This window comes from Taudactylus pleione, unplaced genomic scaffold (genome assembly GCF_031769625.1).
Source record: "Taudactylus pleione unplaced genomic scaffold, aTauple2 ptg000093l, whole genome shotgun sequence".
Classification (NCBI taxonomy): Eukaryota; Metazoa; Chordata; class Amphibia; order Anura; family Myobatrachidae; genus Taudactylus; species Taudactylus pleione.
In genome coordinates, this window is record NW_028284495.1 from 30,322,843 (window position 1) to 30,342,842 (window position 20,000).

The window sequence follows — 20,000 nt, forward strand, 5'->3', positions numbered from 1 at the left end:
GTAGAGGCTGGAAATGAAACTGGGCACATTCCATCATGACAAAGATGCAGATCAGAGAACCTACAATCTGCATACAAGAGTGTATTGACACTGATGACTCAGAAATAAACAAATTTTGTCCAAATTTTCAAACTTTGTCCAATGGGAGAAATACCTGCTGTACTCTGGAGACCAGCAAGGCCCCCAAATGCACCATCTCCTGAGACGGAATCAGAGAAAGCTTCTTTCAATTGATGACCCATCCATAGGCCTGGAGAAAGACCACCGTGACACAAACATGATCCCTAAGGATCTCCGGAGACTGGGCCAAGAGAAGTAAGTCGTCCAAGTATAGAAACATTCGGATTCCTCTGCTCCGAAGATGAGCTGCCATTACCACCATGATCTTTGTAAAGACACGAGGATTCATGGACAGTCCAAATGGCAAAGCCCAAAACTGGAAATGCTCATCCTGAACCGCAAATCTGAGGAACCGCTGGTGACTGAGATGGATGGAAACATGCAAATAGGCATCCTGGATGTCTAAGGAGGCTATGAAGTCCCCCGGCTCAATAGCTAGTAAGATGGAGCGAAGCAATTCCATGCGGAACTTGGCAATTCTCAAGTACCTGTTGAGTGACTTTAGGTTGAGAATCGGATGGAAGGAACCGTGCGGCTTCCTCACCAGGAAGAGGCTGGCATACCAGCCTATGTCTCGCTGAGACGAAGGAACTGGAACTATGACTTTGGAGGCCAGAAGAGAGTGAATAGACTCCCTCAAAGCTCATGCTTTTTCTTGATCCAAAGGAAGACCTGTGGAAAATAAATATGCAAGGGGGCGCTCCAGAAATGTCAATGCGTATCCCTGGGAGACTACCCTGCTTACCCAGGCATCCGTTGTGGTCGCCCTTCAATTTTAAGCCGGCCTCCCACACTGGTGTTCCCCAGGTGGAGGCCCACCCCATCATCCTGCAGGCTTGTCGGCTGGATTAGCATCCGGTACCTGGTAGACCAGTGCTGCTTACTTGCTGGCTTAGAACCTTTAGTGGAGGATCCTTTGGGGCCTAGAGACCGACAGGCCCTTGGCTTTTCCCTGTGGACGAAAGGAACGTAAATTAGAAGATCGCGACCTAGGGGTTGCTCCAGAAGGGAGACAAGCTGTCTTAGATGCTGCCACCGTAGCCACTATTTTGTCCAATTCCGAACCAAAAGAGAATATCCCCTGAAAAGAGAAGAGCCTCGAGGGCCTTCTTAGAGTTATCAGCGTTTCAGGAACGAAGCCAGAGGGCTCTCCTGGCTGACATGGAAGACGCCTATACCTTGGAAGTTAGTATACCTGTGTCTATAGCTGCCCCCCTAGATAATAAGATGCCTCTTGGATATGCTCCACAAGAGACAAAAGCTCATTCCTGTGAGTACCTGCAGTGATACCATCTTCCACGACATCAGCCCAGCGACCGATGACCTTAGCAACCCAAGCAGATTCCAGGACCAGATGAGCTACTGCACTTGTATTGGAATAAATAGATTTGAGAAAAGTTTCCACCTTCCTCTCCGTTGGAGTCCTTAAGGGATGCTGTATTCGAGAGGTATTTTTGACCAGACGGGCAACGTGTACATCAACATGGGGAGGAGACTCCCATTTAGCCTAATCGGCAGCAGGCAAAGGATAAAAGGAAGTAATCCGCTTAGGTACCTGGAAGCGCCTATTATTGTGAGACCATGCCTCCGCCAAAAGTTCCTCAAGCTGCGCAGAGGAAGGAAACTCTGAAACTATCTTCTTTTGATGCTTAAATACTGGAGAATTGGACAGAGGGGCATGGCTCAGCATTCTTGATTAGCAGTACAAATTTAACTGCTTTGATCAAAGAAACTACATCCACTTGAGGTTGAGAATCATCTGGAATAATATGAGATATGGTAAGAACTTACCCTTGTTATCTCTATTTCTACGAAGTCCATAGGGTTCCACAGGATACCTTGGGGTATAGGTGTGACGTCAGTCGCAGGGCACCAAAGAGTTAAGCTTTCAGCCTCCCAGGATGCACTAGGTCCCCCTCCTATACCCCGCCCCCAGGCCAAGGCACCTCAGTTAGTTACCAAGCCATAGGCCGGAGGAGGAGAAGGAAGAGAGAGAACAAAGATCTGGACACATACAAGAATCACATTCTCACCAGAGGGAGACGGAAAACCGGTGACCAGAGCAAAGCCCATCTGCAGCACAGGTGCGACAGGGCGGGAGTCCTGTGGAACCCTATGGACTTCGTAGAAATAGAGATAACAAGGGTAAGTTCTTACCATATCTCATATTTTCTACTTCAGGGTCCATAGGGTATCCACAGGATACCTTGGGGATGTCCCAAAGCAGTATCCTTTAAGGGTGGGGACGCTCCTGTGCAGAAAGGAGAATCCGCCGCCCGAAGGAAGCATCCTGAGAGGCGAAGGTGTCAAACCTGTAATACTTCACGAAGGTATGGACAGAAGACCACGTAGCAGCCTTGCAGATCTGAACTGCCGAGGCACCACGTCAAGCTGCCCACGAAGGACCCACAGACCTAGTGGAATGAGCCTTCAGAGAAGGAGGGACCGGTAGGCCTTCATGAAGATAAGCTTCAGAAATAGCCATACGGATCCAGGCTGCCAAAGTTTGCTTTGAAGCAGGCCAACCCTTTTTACAGAAGCCATAGAGGACAACAAAGCGTCCGACTTCCTAAACAAAGAAGTGCGGTCCACATAAGTCCTTAAGGCCCGCACAACATCCAAAGAGGCCTCACCCACGGAAAGACCCGGTGAGTTAAAGGCCGGAACAACTATTTCCTCGTTAACCTGAAACTGGGAAACAACTTTGGGGAGAAACTCGGGCCAAGTGCGGAGCACTGCCCTGTTCCCATGAAAAAACCAAGAAAGGGGGTCTACAAGAAAGAGCCCCTAACTCAGAAACACGTCTGGCTGAAGCAACGGCCAGAAGGAAAACAGTCTTAGCTGTTAGCCATTTAATATCCACTGAGCCCAGTGGTTCAAACGGCGGTCCTTGGAGAGTCCTCAGGACCACAGCCAAATCCCAAGGCGCCACAGGTGGAACAAAGGGCGGCTGAATACGGAGAACACCTTGCATAAAGGTGCGCACATCCGGGATTGTAGCAATCCTACGGTGAAACCAGACAGATAGGGCCGAAACCTGTACCTTCAAAGAAGCAAGGCGAAGCCCATGATCTAGTCCCGCTTGCAGGAAGGCGAGAATCCGAGACAGACGAAACTCCCGCGGTGCATAACCTCTCGGTCGACACCACTGGAAGAACGTATGCCACACGCGATGGTATATCCTCGCGGAAGACGGTTTCCGAGCTCGTAACATGGTACACAGCATAGAGCTGGCAAACCCCCAGGACCTCAGCATGGCCGTCTCAACAGCCACGCCGCCAAAGACAGCCGAGTCAGGTCCGGGTGAAGACAAGGACCCTGAGACAGAAGGTCCGGTCGTAGCGGCAACCGCAGAGGACTGTCCACGGACAGACCCTGAAGGTCTGAGAACCAGTGCCATCTGGGCCACGCGGGAGCTATCAACAGGAGCGTCCCTCCTTCCTGTTTGAATTTCCGGATTACCCGTGGAAGAAGGGAGACCGGAGGGAACAGGTATGCGAACCTGAACGTCCACCGGACGGACAGAGCATCCACCAGAGACGCCCCTTCGTCTCTTGTGCGAGACCCGTACACCGGCAACTTGTTGTTGTGCCGGGACGCCATGAGGTCGATTTCTGGAAGACCCCACCTGTCCACCAGTAGTTGAAAAACGTCCGGGTGCAGGGACCATTCCCCTGGATGAACGTCCTGGCGACTTAGAAAGTCCGCCTCCCAATTTAGCACTCCCGGGATGAAGACCGCTGATATGGCCGGAAGATTGCGCTCCGCCCAAACCAGGATCCGAGAGACCTCTACGAGAGCCGCCCGACTGCGAGTTCCTCCTTGCCTGTTTATGTAGGCCACGGTGGTAGCATTGTCTGACTGGACCTGCACCGGGTGACCCTGGAGAAACCGCTGTGCCTGCAGGAGAGCATTGAAGACCGCACGGAGTTCCAAGATATTTATTGGAACCTCCGCTTCTGTCGGTGTCCACCTGCCCTGGAACAAGTGTGGACCCGAAACTGCTCCCCAGCCCTGAAGACTGGCGTCCGTTGTCAACAGGACCCAATTTGGAACCCAGAACGGACGTCCCTTGTTGAGGTGGGTCATCTTTAACCACCACGCAAGGGACAGGCGAACCTCCGGGGTGAGCACAATCGTCTGGAACTTCAGAGACTGAGGCAGCCCGTTCCACTTGGACAGGATCAGGTGCTGCAGAGGTCTAGAGTGAAACTGGGCGTATTCCACCATGTCGAACACCGACACCATGGAGCCCAGTAACCTCATCGCCGAGTGTAAGGACACCCGGCGGCTGTGCAGACAACTGCGCACCCTTGACTGTAAAGCAGAGATCTTGTCCTCCGTCACGAAGATCCTTTGCTGTCCCGAGTCCAATAAGGCTCCAAGATGCAGAATCCTCCGAGACGGGATTAGAGTGGACTTCTGCCAGTTAATTAGCCAGCCGTGCCGTTGCAGCAGTGCAATGGTCAGGTCCAAGTGGTGTAACAGGAGCTCTGGAGATCCTGCCACCAATAACAGGTCGTCCAAGTACGGCAACATGCGGACTCCTTGCAGCCGCAGAGAAGCCGCCATGACCGCCATAGCGTCCTGTATGTCCAATGACACCATGTAGTCCCCAGGTTCCAGCGCCAGAATGATGGACCGTAGGGTCTCCATCCGAAACTTCGGGACCCGCAAAGACTTGTTGAGTGCTTTGAGGTTGAGAATCGGACGATATGACCCATTGGGTTTCTGTACCAAAAATAGATTTGAATAGAAACCCTGGCCCCTCTGGGAGAATGGAACAGGCACTATAACTCCAGCCTGGAGCATAGTGTGCAATACCTTCCGCAGCTCCGTAGCCTTGTTCCGGTCTGATGGTAGACCCGTGGTGAAGAATCGAGCCGGGGGTCTGTGCCGGAAGGAGAGGGCGTACCCGTGAGAGACCACCTCCAGAACCCAAGTGTCTGTCGTAGTGAACGACCAACACCGGGAGAACTGCAGCAGGCGGCCTCCCACCCTGGGATCCCCCAAGGGGAGACCCGGACCGTCAGGCCGCAGGCTTGTCATCTGGCTTGGGGGCCGGACGTCTGGTACTCCATGCCTGTTTCCGGGGCTTGCCCGATTTCTTAGGGCCAGCCTGTCGAGGAAACGACTGTGGTTTGGGCCTGCCCTGGGCCCTAGATGACCGAAAGGACGATGGTCCAGAACCAGAAGGAGCAGCGGCCGACGGGAGACAAGCAGATTTGGCTGCCGCCAGCGTGGCCACAATCTTATCCAGATCCGGACCGAAGAGAACTTCTCCGGTAAACGGCAACGCTTCCAGACCTTTCTTGGATCTGCGTCCGCCTTCCAGGATCGCAGCCACAAGGTGCGACGAGCAGCTACCGCTGCTGAAGAAATTCTAGACACCAGAGTACTAATGTCTAGAGCCGCCTCGTTGATGTAGGTGGCCGAATCACGGAGATTGCCAATCAACTCCGCTTGTTCGGCCGGACAGTCGGATTCAAAAGAAGCCTCTAATGAATCCGCCCAGCGCTCCATCGCTCTGGCAACCCAGCAAATGGCCATAGCCGGCCGTGCTGCCCCCCCTGCAAGGGAATAAGCGGACTTCAGGCAGATTTCTACCTTGCGGTCCGTAGCATCCTTAAGGGAGGACATGGATGGCATCGGCAATGTGGCACTACGGACAAGACGGGTCACGTGAGAATCCACCTGTGGAGGGGATTCACACTTAGCAAAATAATTATCCGCGAACGGATAAGCCACCGCCAGGCGTCTCTGCGGCTGGTATCTTTTGCCAGGTTGTTTCCACGCCTCCTCTAAATGGTCCACCAACTGACCCGAAAGAGGAAAGACTGTGGCATCGCCCTTCACATCTTTGAAAAAGGCATACTTAGATTTAGCCGCTGGGGGAACTTCGTCCTCAATCACCAAGGCTGTGCGGACCGCCCGAATAAGTCCAGGAATATATACTTTGGACTTAGCATCAGCGTCCTTAGTATGGAAAGGTTCCTGATCGTAAGGATCCAGAATCTCCCCATCATCAGACGTCCCTTCGTCATCCTCATAAGGAGCGGACAGAGACGCCACCGGCCTTTTATGAGGCCGCATCACAGACTCCCCTTGCAATACATCCGACAAGTGCTGTAAAGAACTCGTCAGGGAGTTAACCCACGCTGGCTCCTGAGAACCCGGGAGCGGGGAAATAGGGAGACTGTGGGGTACCACCAATTGTCGTGGGAACCCCTGCATGGGTGACGACACCACAGACTGCTGGGACAAACCCATCGGAGTAAACGCGGGCTGCGGAGCTAACTGGCCCACTAAAGCTGTTAACGCCTGAGCGAAACAAGCCCAGGGCGGCTCCTGTACCGGTGCTGTAACCGTAATAGGCCGCGCCATGGACAACACTGCCGGCAAAGGCCCTCCGCGCTACCCTCCCCCTCCGCTAACGGTACTTTGCACGTGGTACACTGTAGCCGGAGGGGAAAATCACTTTCAGACATGATGGCACCACGTATGTGACCTTTCTCACCAATTAAGTATTAAATAGGCGAGAGACCACCCTGCAGCACCGCACCGCAAGGGCTTTAGCAGAAAGAACAGGGACAGTAATAAAGCTGACAGTTTAGAGAAGAATAGTTACAGGCAGCGCTAGCACAGTCACATACAATGCAGAGAAATAACAATTCCTGCACTAACAGCGCTGATCACTCAACTACACAGACACAGGGCCTGGTAGGACACAGCGCTGCATACACAGACCTGAGCCACAGCGGAGGAGAGGTATGCGGGGGGACCCAGACCACGATGCTTCCTTCCAGACTTCCAGCAGCGTTCACCATGCGTTGCAGAGAAGATGGCCGCCGAGGAGCAGAGAGAAGCTGGCCTGGGGGAGGAGCGCTGACACAGGACCAGTCAGCACAGTGCAGAGAGGGCTGTGTGCAGCGGGGGAGGCGCCGGCTGTGAGACAGGGAAGGCGCGCTCCCCTGGCATGCATTTAACCCCTGGGACGCCGCAGCGCTACCGCTCTGCTGCGGTCCGCTGTCCCAGGGGGTAGTGGAAGCGCAGGTTGGTCGCCTGGCTCCACGCTGCAGCCAGTCCCCAGGGAGCCCCCTGCCTGGGGACTTAGGACCATGTGATCAGCGGGGACCCACCGCGGGACCCCGCTGCTTACCTCTGTCCCCCTTGAATCCGGCCATGGTCCGGAGCATCTGGGGTCACCGCTAGCTGTGACCCCAGACGCCCACCAGCATCCCCGGATCAGTACCGGCGTTCTGGTACCGGCGGGGTGTAGGGAAGACAGCATGGACGTCAGGACTGACTGTCCATGCTGTTCATCCAGATGTGCAGCCACAGCTGCATGAAGAAAAAGCTTCAGGGGCTCTTCTAGCCCCCACTCCAACAGGTGCACCCGACTCCGGCCGGGCACCAAACTAAACTGAGGTGCCTTGGCCTGGGGGCGGGGTATAGGAGGGGGACCTAGTGCATCCTGGGAGGCTGAAAGCTTAACTCTTTGGTGCCCTGCGACTGACGTCACACCTATACCCCAAGGTATCCTGTGGATACCCTATGGACCCTGAAGTAGAAAGAAGATTAACATCAGAGGCTATAGACACGGTTTCCTCACGATCAGAGGAAACCTCAGAGTCTGACAGAATATCAGATAAGGGTGTAGAGCTGTCCCTTCTAGAGAGCTTACGTTTAGAGGTGCGGTCCCTGTCCAGCATTTGTTTGAAAGATTCTGACACGTGCTAAACTCTGTACTGACTCCATAAAGAACTGCATCCAAGGAGGCTCTGTAGCAGAAGGCAGCAAAGGGGATGGCATCACACAGGATATATGGGCCGCGCCTGAAGGGACACTTACCGAAGGAGCGGACCCTGGGCTTGCGAGCCTATCTACCACCTGCAACATTACCTGGGATAGCAAGGAAACCCAAGCAGTTGTAAATGCACCACAAACAGAAAAATAAGTGAGGCAATGCAGAGACTTGACTATACAAATTGCACAATATACTCAGACACACAGAACATTCAATGCAATAAACAGAAGGCAATAGGTGCTCAACAAACCAGCCCCAAGAGGGGAGGAAGGAGCTGTATAGTATAACCTGACCGCTGAGGGTGAGGAATACAGGGAGACCAGGTACAGTACCTGCACTCTCTGGAGACCAACTGCACTAGCAGGCACTCTGAAAATGGCTGCCCAGCATTCCCTGAAGGATAGGAGAGAGGAGGTGACACCCTGGGCTGGAATGCCTCTTAAGGGATAGCACCCAGGTGCAGGAAAGGAACGGGGAGAGCTTACCTCCCCCTTCTGGCATGGACCCCAAGGCAATATGGCCGCATACACCATGGCGCCCCATTGTCCAGCTGCCCTGGTGGTCTAGTGGGGATGCAGAGAGGACCTAGATCCCCACTGCCAGCAAAGGTGTATCCCTGACCAGCAGTGAAATGCCGTGATCACGTGGCTCCCTGCTGCACTGGCTGCGGCTTTCAGCTCCCTCCTGTGAGACAGCCGGCGCTGGGGTTATGGAGCAGAATCGTGGGTGTACTTGAGGATGCCGCCTAGCACTGCTTATCCAGTAAAATGAAAAATAATGTAAAAATTATAAAGCTGCCTGCACAACTTTTACAGTGATCTGCATGCTGGAGGCACCAACACTAAAACTGAGATGCCTGTGGCTGGAGGTGGGGTATAGGGGGGGAAGGGAACCTGGGCTGAGGAAGTTCAGGTGTTAACTGTGTGATGCCCAGGCTCCATCCCACCAACCTATACCCAGCGTAAATCTTTTAGTTTCCACACTGCACATGTGCACAAATGCTAGTATTAATACATCCGTATGGAGGTATTGGCGCATCTTACACTTCTGATTACTTATAAACAGAGTGGTAGAAAAGGTCAGAGAAGGTTTGAGCAAGAATACAGTAGGTTAAGTACAGAAAGAGCATTTTCACATAATTTGTGACTTAAGTAAACCTGGACGCAGATACACTTTTCAGGGGATGCATCCCTTGCAGGTTCTTAAAGGCTGGTACAATGAGACACAGGTCCGGTTAGCCATTTCTGAATGGCTGATTGCGGTACTAAAAACACTTCCAATGTTTGTCATATATTACTTACACAGACATTAATAAATATTACATATCAAACAGTGACTTTCCTTAAACTTAAAAATATGTAAAATAAGTGTTGCTGGTACGTTTTACAAGGAACTAATAAATTACTAATTTTCTCTCTTACACAAACAGTAGTCTAAACATTTCATTATTACAATAAAAGCAACTGTGCTCCCATGCTTAACTATCTATACTGTGCCGCTATTATATGACATAGCAAGAGCCAGAACCTGATGTCTTACTCTCCTCTGTAACAACCAGTCGGTGGACCTGGAAACTCACATCTCCAAGCTGTCACTGCCTGAATAAAAACATATACGGTAGTACATTGTTATAAAACTGTGTTAACTAAAGCAGGTATTCCAGTGAGAACAGTAAGTTTTGTAATCTGGTTTAAAAAAATTTTGTTTTGTTTTTTTATATTAATTTCCTGTACATGTGAACCAGACATAGGCACCAAATACAAGTATTGTAAACTCTGTTGTCTTTAGCAAGTCTAATGGTTATTATATTATAATATTGCTTTACCCCACAGTTCTTAAAAGACCCCAAAAATAAAGATGAATAAATCGTTGACCCATGTGCACTTTAGTTCAATAGACATACAGCCTTTTTAAGATTCAAGAGATTTCATTTTCTCCAGTGCAGCAATTTACATCTCTATCTAAAGTAACCCTAGCATGCCAAGGGTATGCCTGTCTGAACACAAATGGGATAATTACAAACTCAGTCAATTACACTAATTCACAAGTGCGCAGACAGTGATAACATTACCAGGCACTAGAATGGGAGGTTGATTAGGGGGTTGAGAAACATAATTTAGCACGTGGTACCATTATGTTAAAAGAGAACTACAGCACGGCCTGGGAATTGTAGAGGCTGCCAGAATGATTACTAGGTGACTTTATTTTGAAATACAGTATATTTCAGAAGTCTTATTAAGGGATAACACTCAAGTCCATTCAAAGAACGTTATTAACTGCAATGGTTATAGGAGGCCTGGAGTTCTTTTCTTTATTTTCTTCTATTTCTGTTTCACTCTGAAAAATGTCACACCTTTAAGATGAATGCTTAGCTCCCCTGTATGGTATGTGGGGGTACAGGTTACACCAACAACCAAAAATCAGAATAATGAAAAAAGTTCAGTGTCACATGAACATATTTTATAGTAGCTATTTAAGATGGTCCTATACGTTCTGGCAGCTACATGCTTAGCAAGTAGTTACACAGGTACAAGTGACTGATCCATTGGTTGATCACAGAACAGCATATGTGACCGGTGTGTAGAGAGACCTCTTGGTATTGTGGCTGTTATAAATTGTTGACTTGGACAGTTAATCAACTAAAAGATAGAAATTGAGACTGACATGAAATATGCTTAAACTATGCCTGTGTTGTCTTACAAAGTTGGAAGGGAAAGTTATTGTCTTACTGAGATCAAACTGTGCACATCTGACCATTCTGCAGTTAGACCAGATTCCATAGTGCCACAACTTAAATATGACCGTAAACACAGAACAGTTGTAATCCTTGATTTATAATAGTTGTAAAGAGTATAACATACCAGTAAGAGGTGGCTTGTGGGAATGAAGTTTGCATGGTACACTGACCAGAATCTTGTGTTGAGGAATAGGAGGTATGTCCTTCTCTGTCTCCCTAGTAGGTTAAAAAATAAATAAATAAGTAAGACAATTAAACCATTATTTATTCCGAGGAGAATAACTACCTAATTATTACAGTAGGTACAATTCTGCAAAACTTGTCATATAATAAACATTTACACAAAAGATATACATTTTACCTTGCTATTGCATTATCTGTATTCATTAGTCGTCCCAGTACCAGAATTTCATAAGGTTTCTTATGGGCTGAATGAATTGGAAATACAAATTCTCCAGATTGGGTTATCTGATAAAGAAAGTCCATTCAACAGTTTAATGAGGAATTTTGGAGCGGCTCTAATAGTGAACAGAAAACTCATTCATTATCTTGTGCTACCAAATGAAGAAAATATTAATCATTTAGAAAAATGAAGACTAGAAATAGTTTTACAGTGGTTCCGTGCTCTTCAAATCTACCAATAACTATAGATAAGCCTTTAAAGAGAAAAAAAAAGTTTTAATTTGTGTGTGTGTTTCTACTTTAAATACTTGAAATCTGTTACAGTAGGTTTACCTTCACCCAGTGCCATTCTGCAAGGGGCCTGACTGACCAATGAGGGTACAGTTCCTCCTTCACAAACCTCAAATGTTTCTGTCTATTGGTCACCCAAGTAACCACAAGACAATCTGGGGCAGCCAAAGCAGGTATGGGAAGTTGTTTAATCTCCAGTGGTGTTAAATAAGTATACCTAAAGGAAAAGAAAACAAAAAACACCTTAATAGTATCCCTAAATGTTCACCTACCAAAGCATGTAAAACAATGAATTTTTAATCGGTGTGAAGAAATGTGTACATGAGAATTTTTTTTTTCTGTGTTCCACAACCACATGAAGGACAACAGTGACATCCGGTGGTGAAAACGATTCCATAATACATAATACACCATTTCTTTGTCCGGATAGTTCTTTCACAAATAACTTACTACCTCAGTGATGACTGATGTGTTGGCAGAATATAAATAGTGCATACAGTATAGATAGCAAAGTGCTTTCAGACTCAACCGTATATCCTTAAATAATTCAAAGGACAGCTTCCTTAAAAGGGTGCATTTTAAGAATGGTTGTTAAATAAAGAAGATGTATTACAAATATAGACTTATAAGATATTCACGGATGAGTGGAGACAAGGAAAGTGATTCAAGCTGAAACATGTTGAGATAAAAAAATAAACAAAAATAAAACAAAAGCATGTATTAACTAGCTTGCACAGCACAGTCAGTAGTACGAAAAATAATCATGTATGCCAATCACTGAAAATTATTTTTACTAACATTTAATAATAATGTATTGCCAACCATCAAAAATAATTTTTACTAACATTTTTCCCCAAAAATGTACTATTCCCATTATTACTTACTTTTTAGCTGGATATGTAATGCAAAAGTGACACAGATATACAGTATGTAAGCCACTGCACAGGTTGAGTCTCCCATATCCAAATATTCCAAAATACGGAATATTCCGAAATACAGAATGTTTTTTAGCATGACTCAGATAATGAAACCTTTGGATTTTGATGGTTCAATGTACACAAAGTTTGTCTAATTCACAAATCATGAAAAATATTGTATAAAATTACTTGCAGGCTGTGTGTATAAGGTGTATATGAAACATAAATGAATTACATGTATGTACACAAACTTTGTTTGAGCCACAAAATATTGAAAATATTGTATAAAATTACCTGCAGGCTGTCTATATAAGGTGTATATAACACATAAATGCATTCTGTGTGTATATTTGAGTCCTATCCCCAAGATATTTCATTATGGTATGCAAATATTCCAAAATACGGAATACTCCGTTATCCAAAATACCCCTGGTCCCAAGCATTTTGGATATGGGAGACTCAACCTGTAAAATAGATCTCATATTAAGTGAGCAGTAGTGAGCAGAAATTCTATTTATCATATGAATTTTGATATAAGGATCATCACATGTAAGCAACTTTCTTCACTTCAAATTGACATGTTTTATGCATGTGAGGTTTATTTATATGGCGCCAGCTATATTCGCACTACCCTAAAAAAAAATTCAAGTTAAAGCCATGAAATGGATCATAAAGAACATTTGGTCTATAGTAACAAGAGGAAATTGTCCCCTGTCCTAATGAGCATACCATACACATTTTAAAGACTACTGAACCCTGGTATAATAAAAAGGGTTGTTTTCCCCGTAATTTGGAGCACTATGCTAAAATATATACTAATTTGTGTTTAAAAAAAAAAAAAGACTCCCATCTACTGCCATAAAATTGGCTTTCCCATAAATCTTACAGTGAATGTAGATGGACATTCGGTGAGAGGGGAGGGGGGCACTATGCCTTTATCCATGTCATTAACTTTTGTTCATTTGCTTTCAAAACTTTGTGGATGTATAGGTCAAGGACAGGATGTTTTAATGTATGGGTTGAATGATAATGCCACCCAGTGTACATTTTGTGCTACCATATAAAAGTGAATATTGCAGGGCAAGAAGCCCAGATCATGGATATTCTAAATGCAACAAGCAACAATGAAAGCTACTAGTAGTATGGATAGGAGTTTGTTGCCCATTAAGCAGGCACTGGTTGGGGCCTATAGGAGATGAAGAAATGGGAGAGCTGTATCCTGTGGTAGGTAGCTGGGTCACAGTAAAGTCGCCCATACACGGTGCGATATGCACCTTGCGACGCGGAATCGGATGGCCAACATATTGGGCGGTCCCCACACATGGTGCTATTGGGTGGCCAATCGCCCAATATGCCAGCACCTCCCTCCCCCACCTGCATAGCACTGCATGGAATCGAACCTGGAGGTGCGATGTACGACCTGATATCATGCCCATACATGGTACGATATAGCAGCGATATTGTACCAATCCGTCGGATCGGCTGCTGTATCGCGTCGTGTATGGGCAGCAGGGTAAAGGAGAAAATAGCACTCTTAAAACAACATTATATCAAACTCATCTCTATCAGTCTTCCCTGACTGTGGGGTTACTAAACCCCAACTCGCAATGTGGTAATGAAAATTATTGCATACATTTTTTATTGTTGAGGCGCTGGTGCAGAGCTTCCGTAAAAGTTCTCTCCCGGCGATGGGCTGTAAGCAAAGTAATAGCTACTGCACAGAACCAAATTACCCATAAGGCAGTGCAGGCAGCCGCTTAGGGCCCGCATGCCATCCATGCATCTAATTTTCTGTTCCCTAGCCCAGTCTCAAGGGTTTCTCTCACCGTGCTGTTTATTTGAGTCTTACAACCTAAACATGTACTTGTCATGCATTGTCTTGTACTGTACGGAGGTGTCCTTCTAAATTTTTGCTGCCATCATGCTAAAAAGCCCCGTGGTGCACTAGGTCACGTGAGACTCTGCTAGCCCTGGGCGTCTTTTTTTAGCCGAAAATTCATCTAAGTCGCAATGTGATGCGACTAGGACGCACCAGCAGACTGTGCTGATTTAATTTGATATGAAACAATTGTCCTTCATTAACATGCGAGCGATAGCGTAAAGTTTGATGTGCAGCGCATCAAACCTGACGACATCGCATGCGACCGTGAGAGCGCGCATATCATGCATACACACTGCACGATATGTCAATACATTTTGGCCAAATCATAACGACATCGTCTCAGTTTGTTCACAGCATTAGACACATTTTCGGCCCCCCCAAAAAAAGACGTCCGACGCTAGCAGAGTAGCACGGGACATGGCGGCTCACTCACTCCAGGCAAGTCGCGCTGCTTTACATATTGAGGCAAGATGTATGAGGACACATCTGTAAGTCAGTAAATAGGCACTATGAGTTGTTGAAGCACTTGGAGTCAGAGGAGCATTTGTTGAACCCTGATTGATAGAGAACAGCACATGCTCCTCTGACCTGAGCAGGGGCAGGGCTGCACCAGTTTGTGCCATGGCTGCAGCAGTCAGGGGAGGAGGGAGCTGCTGCCATCCCCAGAGCAAGGTAGGAGGGATTGGGATTGGCTGATATTGGGCGTTGTCAGATCAGCACTAACAGTGTTGCAGAAGGATACTTCCACTAGCAGCCAGAGGTATGCCTGCTCCAATAAAGATAAAACAGGAGAGAAAAGAAGGGCAGAGAGCTGTTGTGGGTTGGGATTCTGTTAATAGAAGTGCAGCTACTTTGATCTCATGTCAGTATGGTGCAGCGAGTGGTGTACAAGTGGTGACATTGCCCAAGGCACAGCACAGTCGCTGAGCCTGCACCTAACTAGCAGAACGGCACCTTGTGGTCAGTAGCGTTCTTCACTTTCAGTTGCTGCCCCCTTGCGTGACATCACTGTTGCAGGTACGACCCTATGCAGCGGTGAGCCCTGCTCCACCTGTGTGATTGTGAATGCTGAACAAGTTCTTGTTTTTGTAGAATAAAAATCAATTCTCTTTAGGTAGCTTTTGGTTTTTTTTGGGGGGGGCAGAAGAGGTTAGGGTTAGGCACCCCTATGGGGGAGGGCTGGGGTTAGGCAATACTGGGGGGGTTAGGGTCACAAAGGGGGGAGGGTTAGGATTAGGTACGAAGGGGGGGGGAGACTTAGGTTTAGGGAGGGTTAGGGTGCGGGTGGGAAGGGTAAAGACCCCCATACACGGTGCAATATAGCAGCCGATCCGATGGATTGGAATGATATCGCTGCTACAGTGCATCCGGAAAGTATTCACAGCGCTTCACTTTTTCCACATTTTGCTATGTTACAGCCTTATTCCACAATGGAATAAATTCATTTTTGTCCTTAAAATTCTACACACTACTCCCCATAAAGACAACGTGTAAAATGTTTTTTTTTAGATTTTTGCAAATTTTATAAAATAAAAAAAACCTTAAAAACATGTTTAAGACCAAACTAGCAGGATAGCCATGAAAATATGACCATCTAGCGTTTTCTTTAGGTTGATCTAAATACAGAGATATCAGAAAGCAAGGCTTGTTATAAGTAACCTAGCATAAATGACTGTACTGAAATTACACTGCTATTACAAATTCAAAGGGCACAAAAGGAAAGTATAGCCCTCTATATTGGTATTATATTAACTACTGAAATAGTTACAATTGAAAAGGATGGCAATTTGATCTATTATAAAATAACTACGTTTTTTAAGTGGTAGAAGAACCAACTAAGTACAAACCAACTGAACATATAATATATCTAATGTAGACTTGAGCTTGGCATTTATGGAATAGTGATCACAGGATAACATTTGACTGGAGTTTCAATAAAAACGTTTTGTATGGGAGATACAAAAACAGAATTTAATTACTGCAAAGTTGAATGCTCTGCGAGAGATATTGGGGTAAATTTGCTAAAGTGAGAGTTTTCAGAAGTGGAGATGTTGCTCATAGTAACCAATCAGAATCTACTTAACATTTAACTAGCCCCTTCTAGAAGATAATAGCTAGAATCTGATTGGATGCTATGGGCAACATCTCCATTTCTAAATCTCTCACTTTAGTAAATTTATCCCATTGAATCTTGTAGACTGGTAAAGTGTATTCTTTAACAAAGGCACAGAAAACAAATGGGAAACTGAAAAGTAAACACAGTTGCAAATAGTTAAAATACTATATGGCACAAAATGTTTGGATATCTAATGCAACCAATGCAGTGAAAGTGTTTGGCGTCAATAATGCAAAAAAAAAAAAAAGAGAAGCAATTGCCTGAAGGAACTAAAAATGCATTATTTAAATACAAGGAGTGCAGCAAGATATGTAAATAGGAAATCATGGTAGCAAAGACTCAAAGCTGGACTACAGAATGCAGGAGACTTTAGGTCTAGTTGCAAAATGTTTTTCAAATACATAAAGAAGAAAGAAAACGCAAAAACAAACAATATCAGGCCACTAAATGATAAAGTAGGAACGAGAACTGTAGAAGATAAAGTGCAAGCTGATATTTTCCACATTATCTTTATTAATGAAGACAAAACATGTCAGGTAGCAATTACCTTTGCACAGCATTAAATGTTCCTTGTCTGCTACTTGTCTGACACAAGAGGAGCTGCAGTTACACTAAACTAGATAAAGTCAGAAGAAGCACCTGACCCAGGTTTATAGGACAGGGCTCGACAAATCCCGGGCGCCAGGTCGCCATGGCGACTAAGATTTTAGTCCTGGCGATCAGATTTTAGAAGAGCCAGATACTATTGAAAAGTTGAAAATAAAGGGAATTGTAGAAAATAAAATCAGTTACAGAGAGCTCCTATTGATAGTTACGGGAGTGGGTGGATGCTGCACGTCTTTCGCGGCCCGCAGGGAGGAATGGTCGCCCGCCACATTCAATCATTGTGGCTTCTACCTTCTCTGCATGGAAGATCATAGATCCGGTCCTTCTCCCTGCAGCGTGGTTTCAGCAATGGGGAGGACAGTAACCATGCCGCGCGGAGCAACAGCACTGCCTGCAGTAAGGAACAGAATAACGGCGCAGCGGGAAGCTGAAGCACAGCCGGCAGCGGGGAGCAGAGTGACTGTGCGCGGGGGGCTGCATTACTCCTGGCGCGGACTAGTAATAACCACCAAGGAGCAGGGAAGGAAATGGCCGTGCGGCCGAGGGGAGCTGTATCATAACTGGCACTGTGGAGGCAAGTAACCACGTGGGATCTACAGCACTGCCAGCGGGGAGTAGGAGAATTGTCGCTGGGGCGTTGCAGTACTGCTGACTGGGGAGATAGAGTGTTCTCCAGGAAGCTGTACACAGCTGGTGATTATATTTTTCATTAGAATATCCTCCCACTATTATATTGTTAAAAAGGACACTCCTGTGTGTGGCGAACTATGAATTGGGGGTGAGGTAAGGAGTACGTGTGGTAATAGTCTATACAAGTTTTCGTATATTTTGGCCCGGCACAGTAGTCTGGCCCCTAAACTTTCAACTTGCTCCTAGATTGTACAAAAATTTGTCGACTCCTGTTATAGGATATGTTCGAAGTGCTTTCCACCATGTTGTAGTGTTAACGTGCTGCAGTTAATGTTCCATCAATGAAGAATGGTTCCACAATATGGGTACCCCACAAACCACACCATACCAACTATTTTGCCAAGGCTACAACACTATAGATATCCACCCAGTGAGGGTTTGGGTGCCTGTAGGGTTGTAGCCTCTGCAAAACAGAGCCTTAGCCTCTATCAAGATTCTGCCACCCAAAGGAGAAGATCCTGAGCTATCAGACCTCAAGTACAGTATATAAAGAGACCTACTATTACTCAATTGCTTTATTCCTCAAGGCCTATTTGAATGCTAAACTTTAAATTGTGCCACACTGACCCTTGGAAGTCAGTACGTGCAGGATTGAAACCTTGTGTTATTGCCAACCACACATGCACTTTGCATACTTCTTTTGAACTCCAAGTAAGCTGATTGGACTCCACAATTATTTGATTTTCATTTTGTAATAGGTTTCAGAGTTTGAAAAAGTGCCAATATTTGTTTTGCTAACTTAAAACAAACAAAGCTTTAAAACCCATGGCAACATGGCTGAAACATCATGCACATTTTTAAACACAGAACCTATTACAAGTTGGCACAAAGGGTTGTTACAAATGGAGCATATTTTGACTGGGCTATTCGTAATGTACCATGGGAACCATTATTGGGCCTTTTTCTTTTAAATAATTTTATTAATGATCTTGTAGATTGGCCTAGAATGCAAATTGTACAAACATGTAGATAGGGTTATTTACACCAAGCAGGATAGTAACTTGATAAAGAAACATTTAGCCAAAATGGAAAATATGGCCAGATGAAATGGAATACAATTAGGGAATATAGAGGTGGAGAAGGCATTAGGAATAATAGATGATAGAAATAGACTTGAAACATGTGAACCAGTGGCTGCAAATGAACATAAAATCCTGGGATACTCAAAAAAGGGGGACAAAATGCTATTGTAATGCTAACTTAGTATTAGCATTGTGTAAGTCACCAAGTCAGAATACATCAGGTATATGGGGTACAGTTGTTGACATCTCACTGTAAAGCGGACATACTGTAGCAGAATTTAAGAGCGGTTAGAGGCAGACAAGCTCATTACTAAGGGATATGGAAGGGTTAAATTATAAAGAGAGGTTAGAAACATGTTGCCTTAAAAGAGATCTAATTAACAGGTTTAAATATATTCAAATGTCAATATGTCACAAATAAAATTCTCATGTAAAGGATATGTGCATAGGAAGTTAATATTTACTGTAATGCTGGGTACACACTATATAATGTGTGTACCCAGTGACGGAACACCACAATGTAACGTTACTGCATGATCCGATGTACGGCGGCGTGATGTATCTTTCTATGCTTCATGTTACAGCATGGCATTGTTCATTGCATTGTCCTATCTGCTGTGCAGCATAGCAGATGTAACAGAGCAATGAACGACCACTGTGAATGACAGATCAGATGTTAATCCTGTGCGACCCGTACGTAATTATGGGGATAACTGATGCATGTATTTTTGGGTTCAAGAACTCATTTTACCCCCATCTGCCTATTGGTAATTGTCAACCTAGAGTTAATTTTCCTGATGGCCATCTGTCTATTTCTAATCTATTTACTTATAAGTTAACAGTAAAAGGTTATATTGCATATATACAATAATCACAGTGAAACCAAGCTCGTCCCAGCATACATAATTCAGCCACCAACCAGACTAAACTAAACACGTTTATGAGGGCGGAAATGACATCAACACCCACAAACAAACAACAGACCGCTATAAAAAGACGGATAGAGGGAGAGATCGATTAATTCCACACTCCTGAGGAAGCCTGTGATCACGTGAAACGTTGAGAGAGAACGAGGAATACATCAATCCCGTATCTACCGCTCCAACCGACTACAACGGACGAGGAATGGAAAGACGGGTAAGTCTGCCGGCAGACACCTCCTTACACCGCCACAGCGGACTACAAAACCCATTTATAAATACCTTTTGACTTTCACCCACCGGAGAGCGGAGCCAGTCTAATCAACTGACAAACAGAACCTGGCAGAACAGGAACCAGCGAACAGGTGAAAACTAAGGATAAGCCCCTGATACAATATCCAATGACAACACTCACTAGTAAGTAGTATATACTACACTAGCAGCCTGACAACCAGAGTTATTCAAACAGGATCTATTAGCCGACAAAGGC

The 20,000-nt window shown here is 45.8% G+C and overlaps 1 protein-coding gene across 3 annotated transcripts in view; it reads right to left on the reverse strand.

Moving 5' to 3' along the window:
* METTL4 (methyltransferase 4, N6-adenosine) overlaps positions 1 to 20,000 on the reverse strand; it is a 189,529-nt gene that overhangs the window by 48,651 nt on the left and 120,878 nt on the right. For 2 of the 3 annotated variants that reach the window (XM_088469633.1, XM_088469634.1), the window contains exons 5-7: positions 11,400 to 11,574; positions 11,026 to 11,132; positions 10,789 to 10,880 (exon numbers count right to left, since the gene is read on the reverse strand). In XM_088469633.1, the coding sequence (XP_088325759.1) occupies positions 10,789 to 10,880; positions 11,026 to 11,132; positions 11,400 to 11,574 (374 nt within the window). Of the gene's footprint in view, positions 1 to 9,466; positions 9,526 to 10,788; positions 10,881 to 11,025; positions 11,133 to 11,399; positions 11,575 to 20,000 lie in introns of all 3 variants that reach the window. The other variant, XM_088469635.1, reaches the window with a different exon arrangement.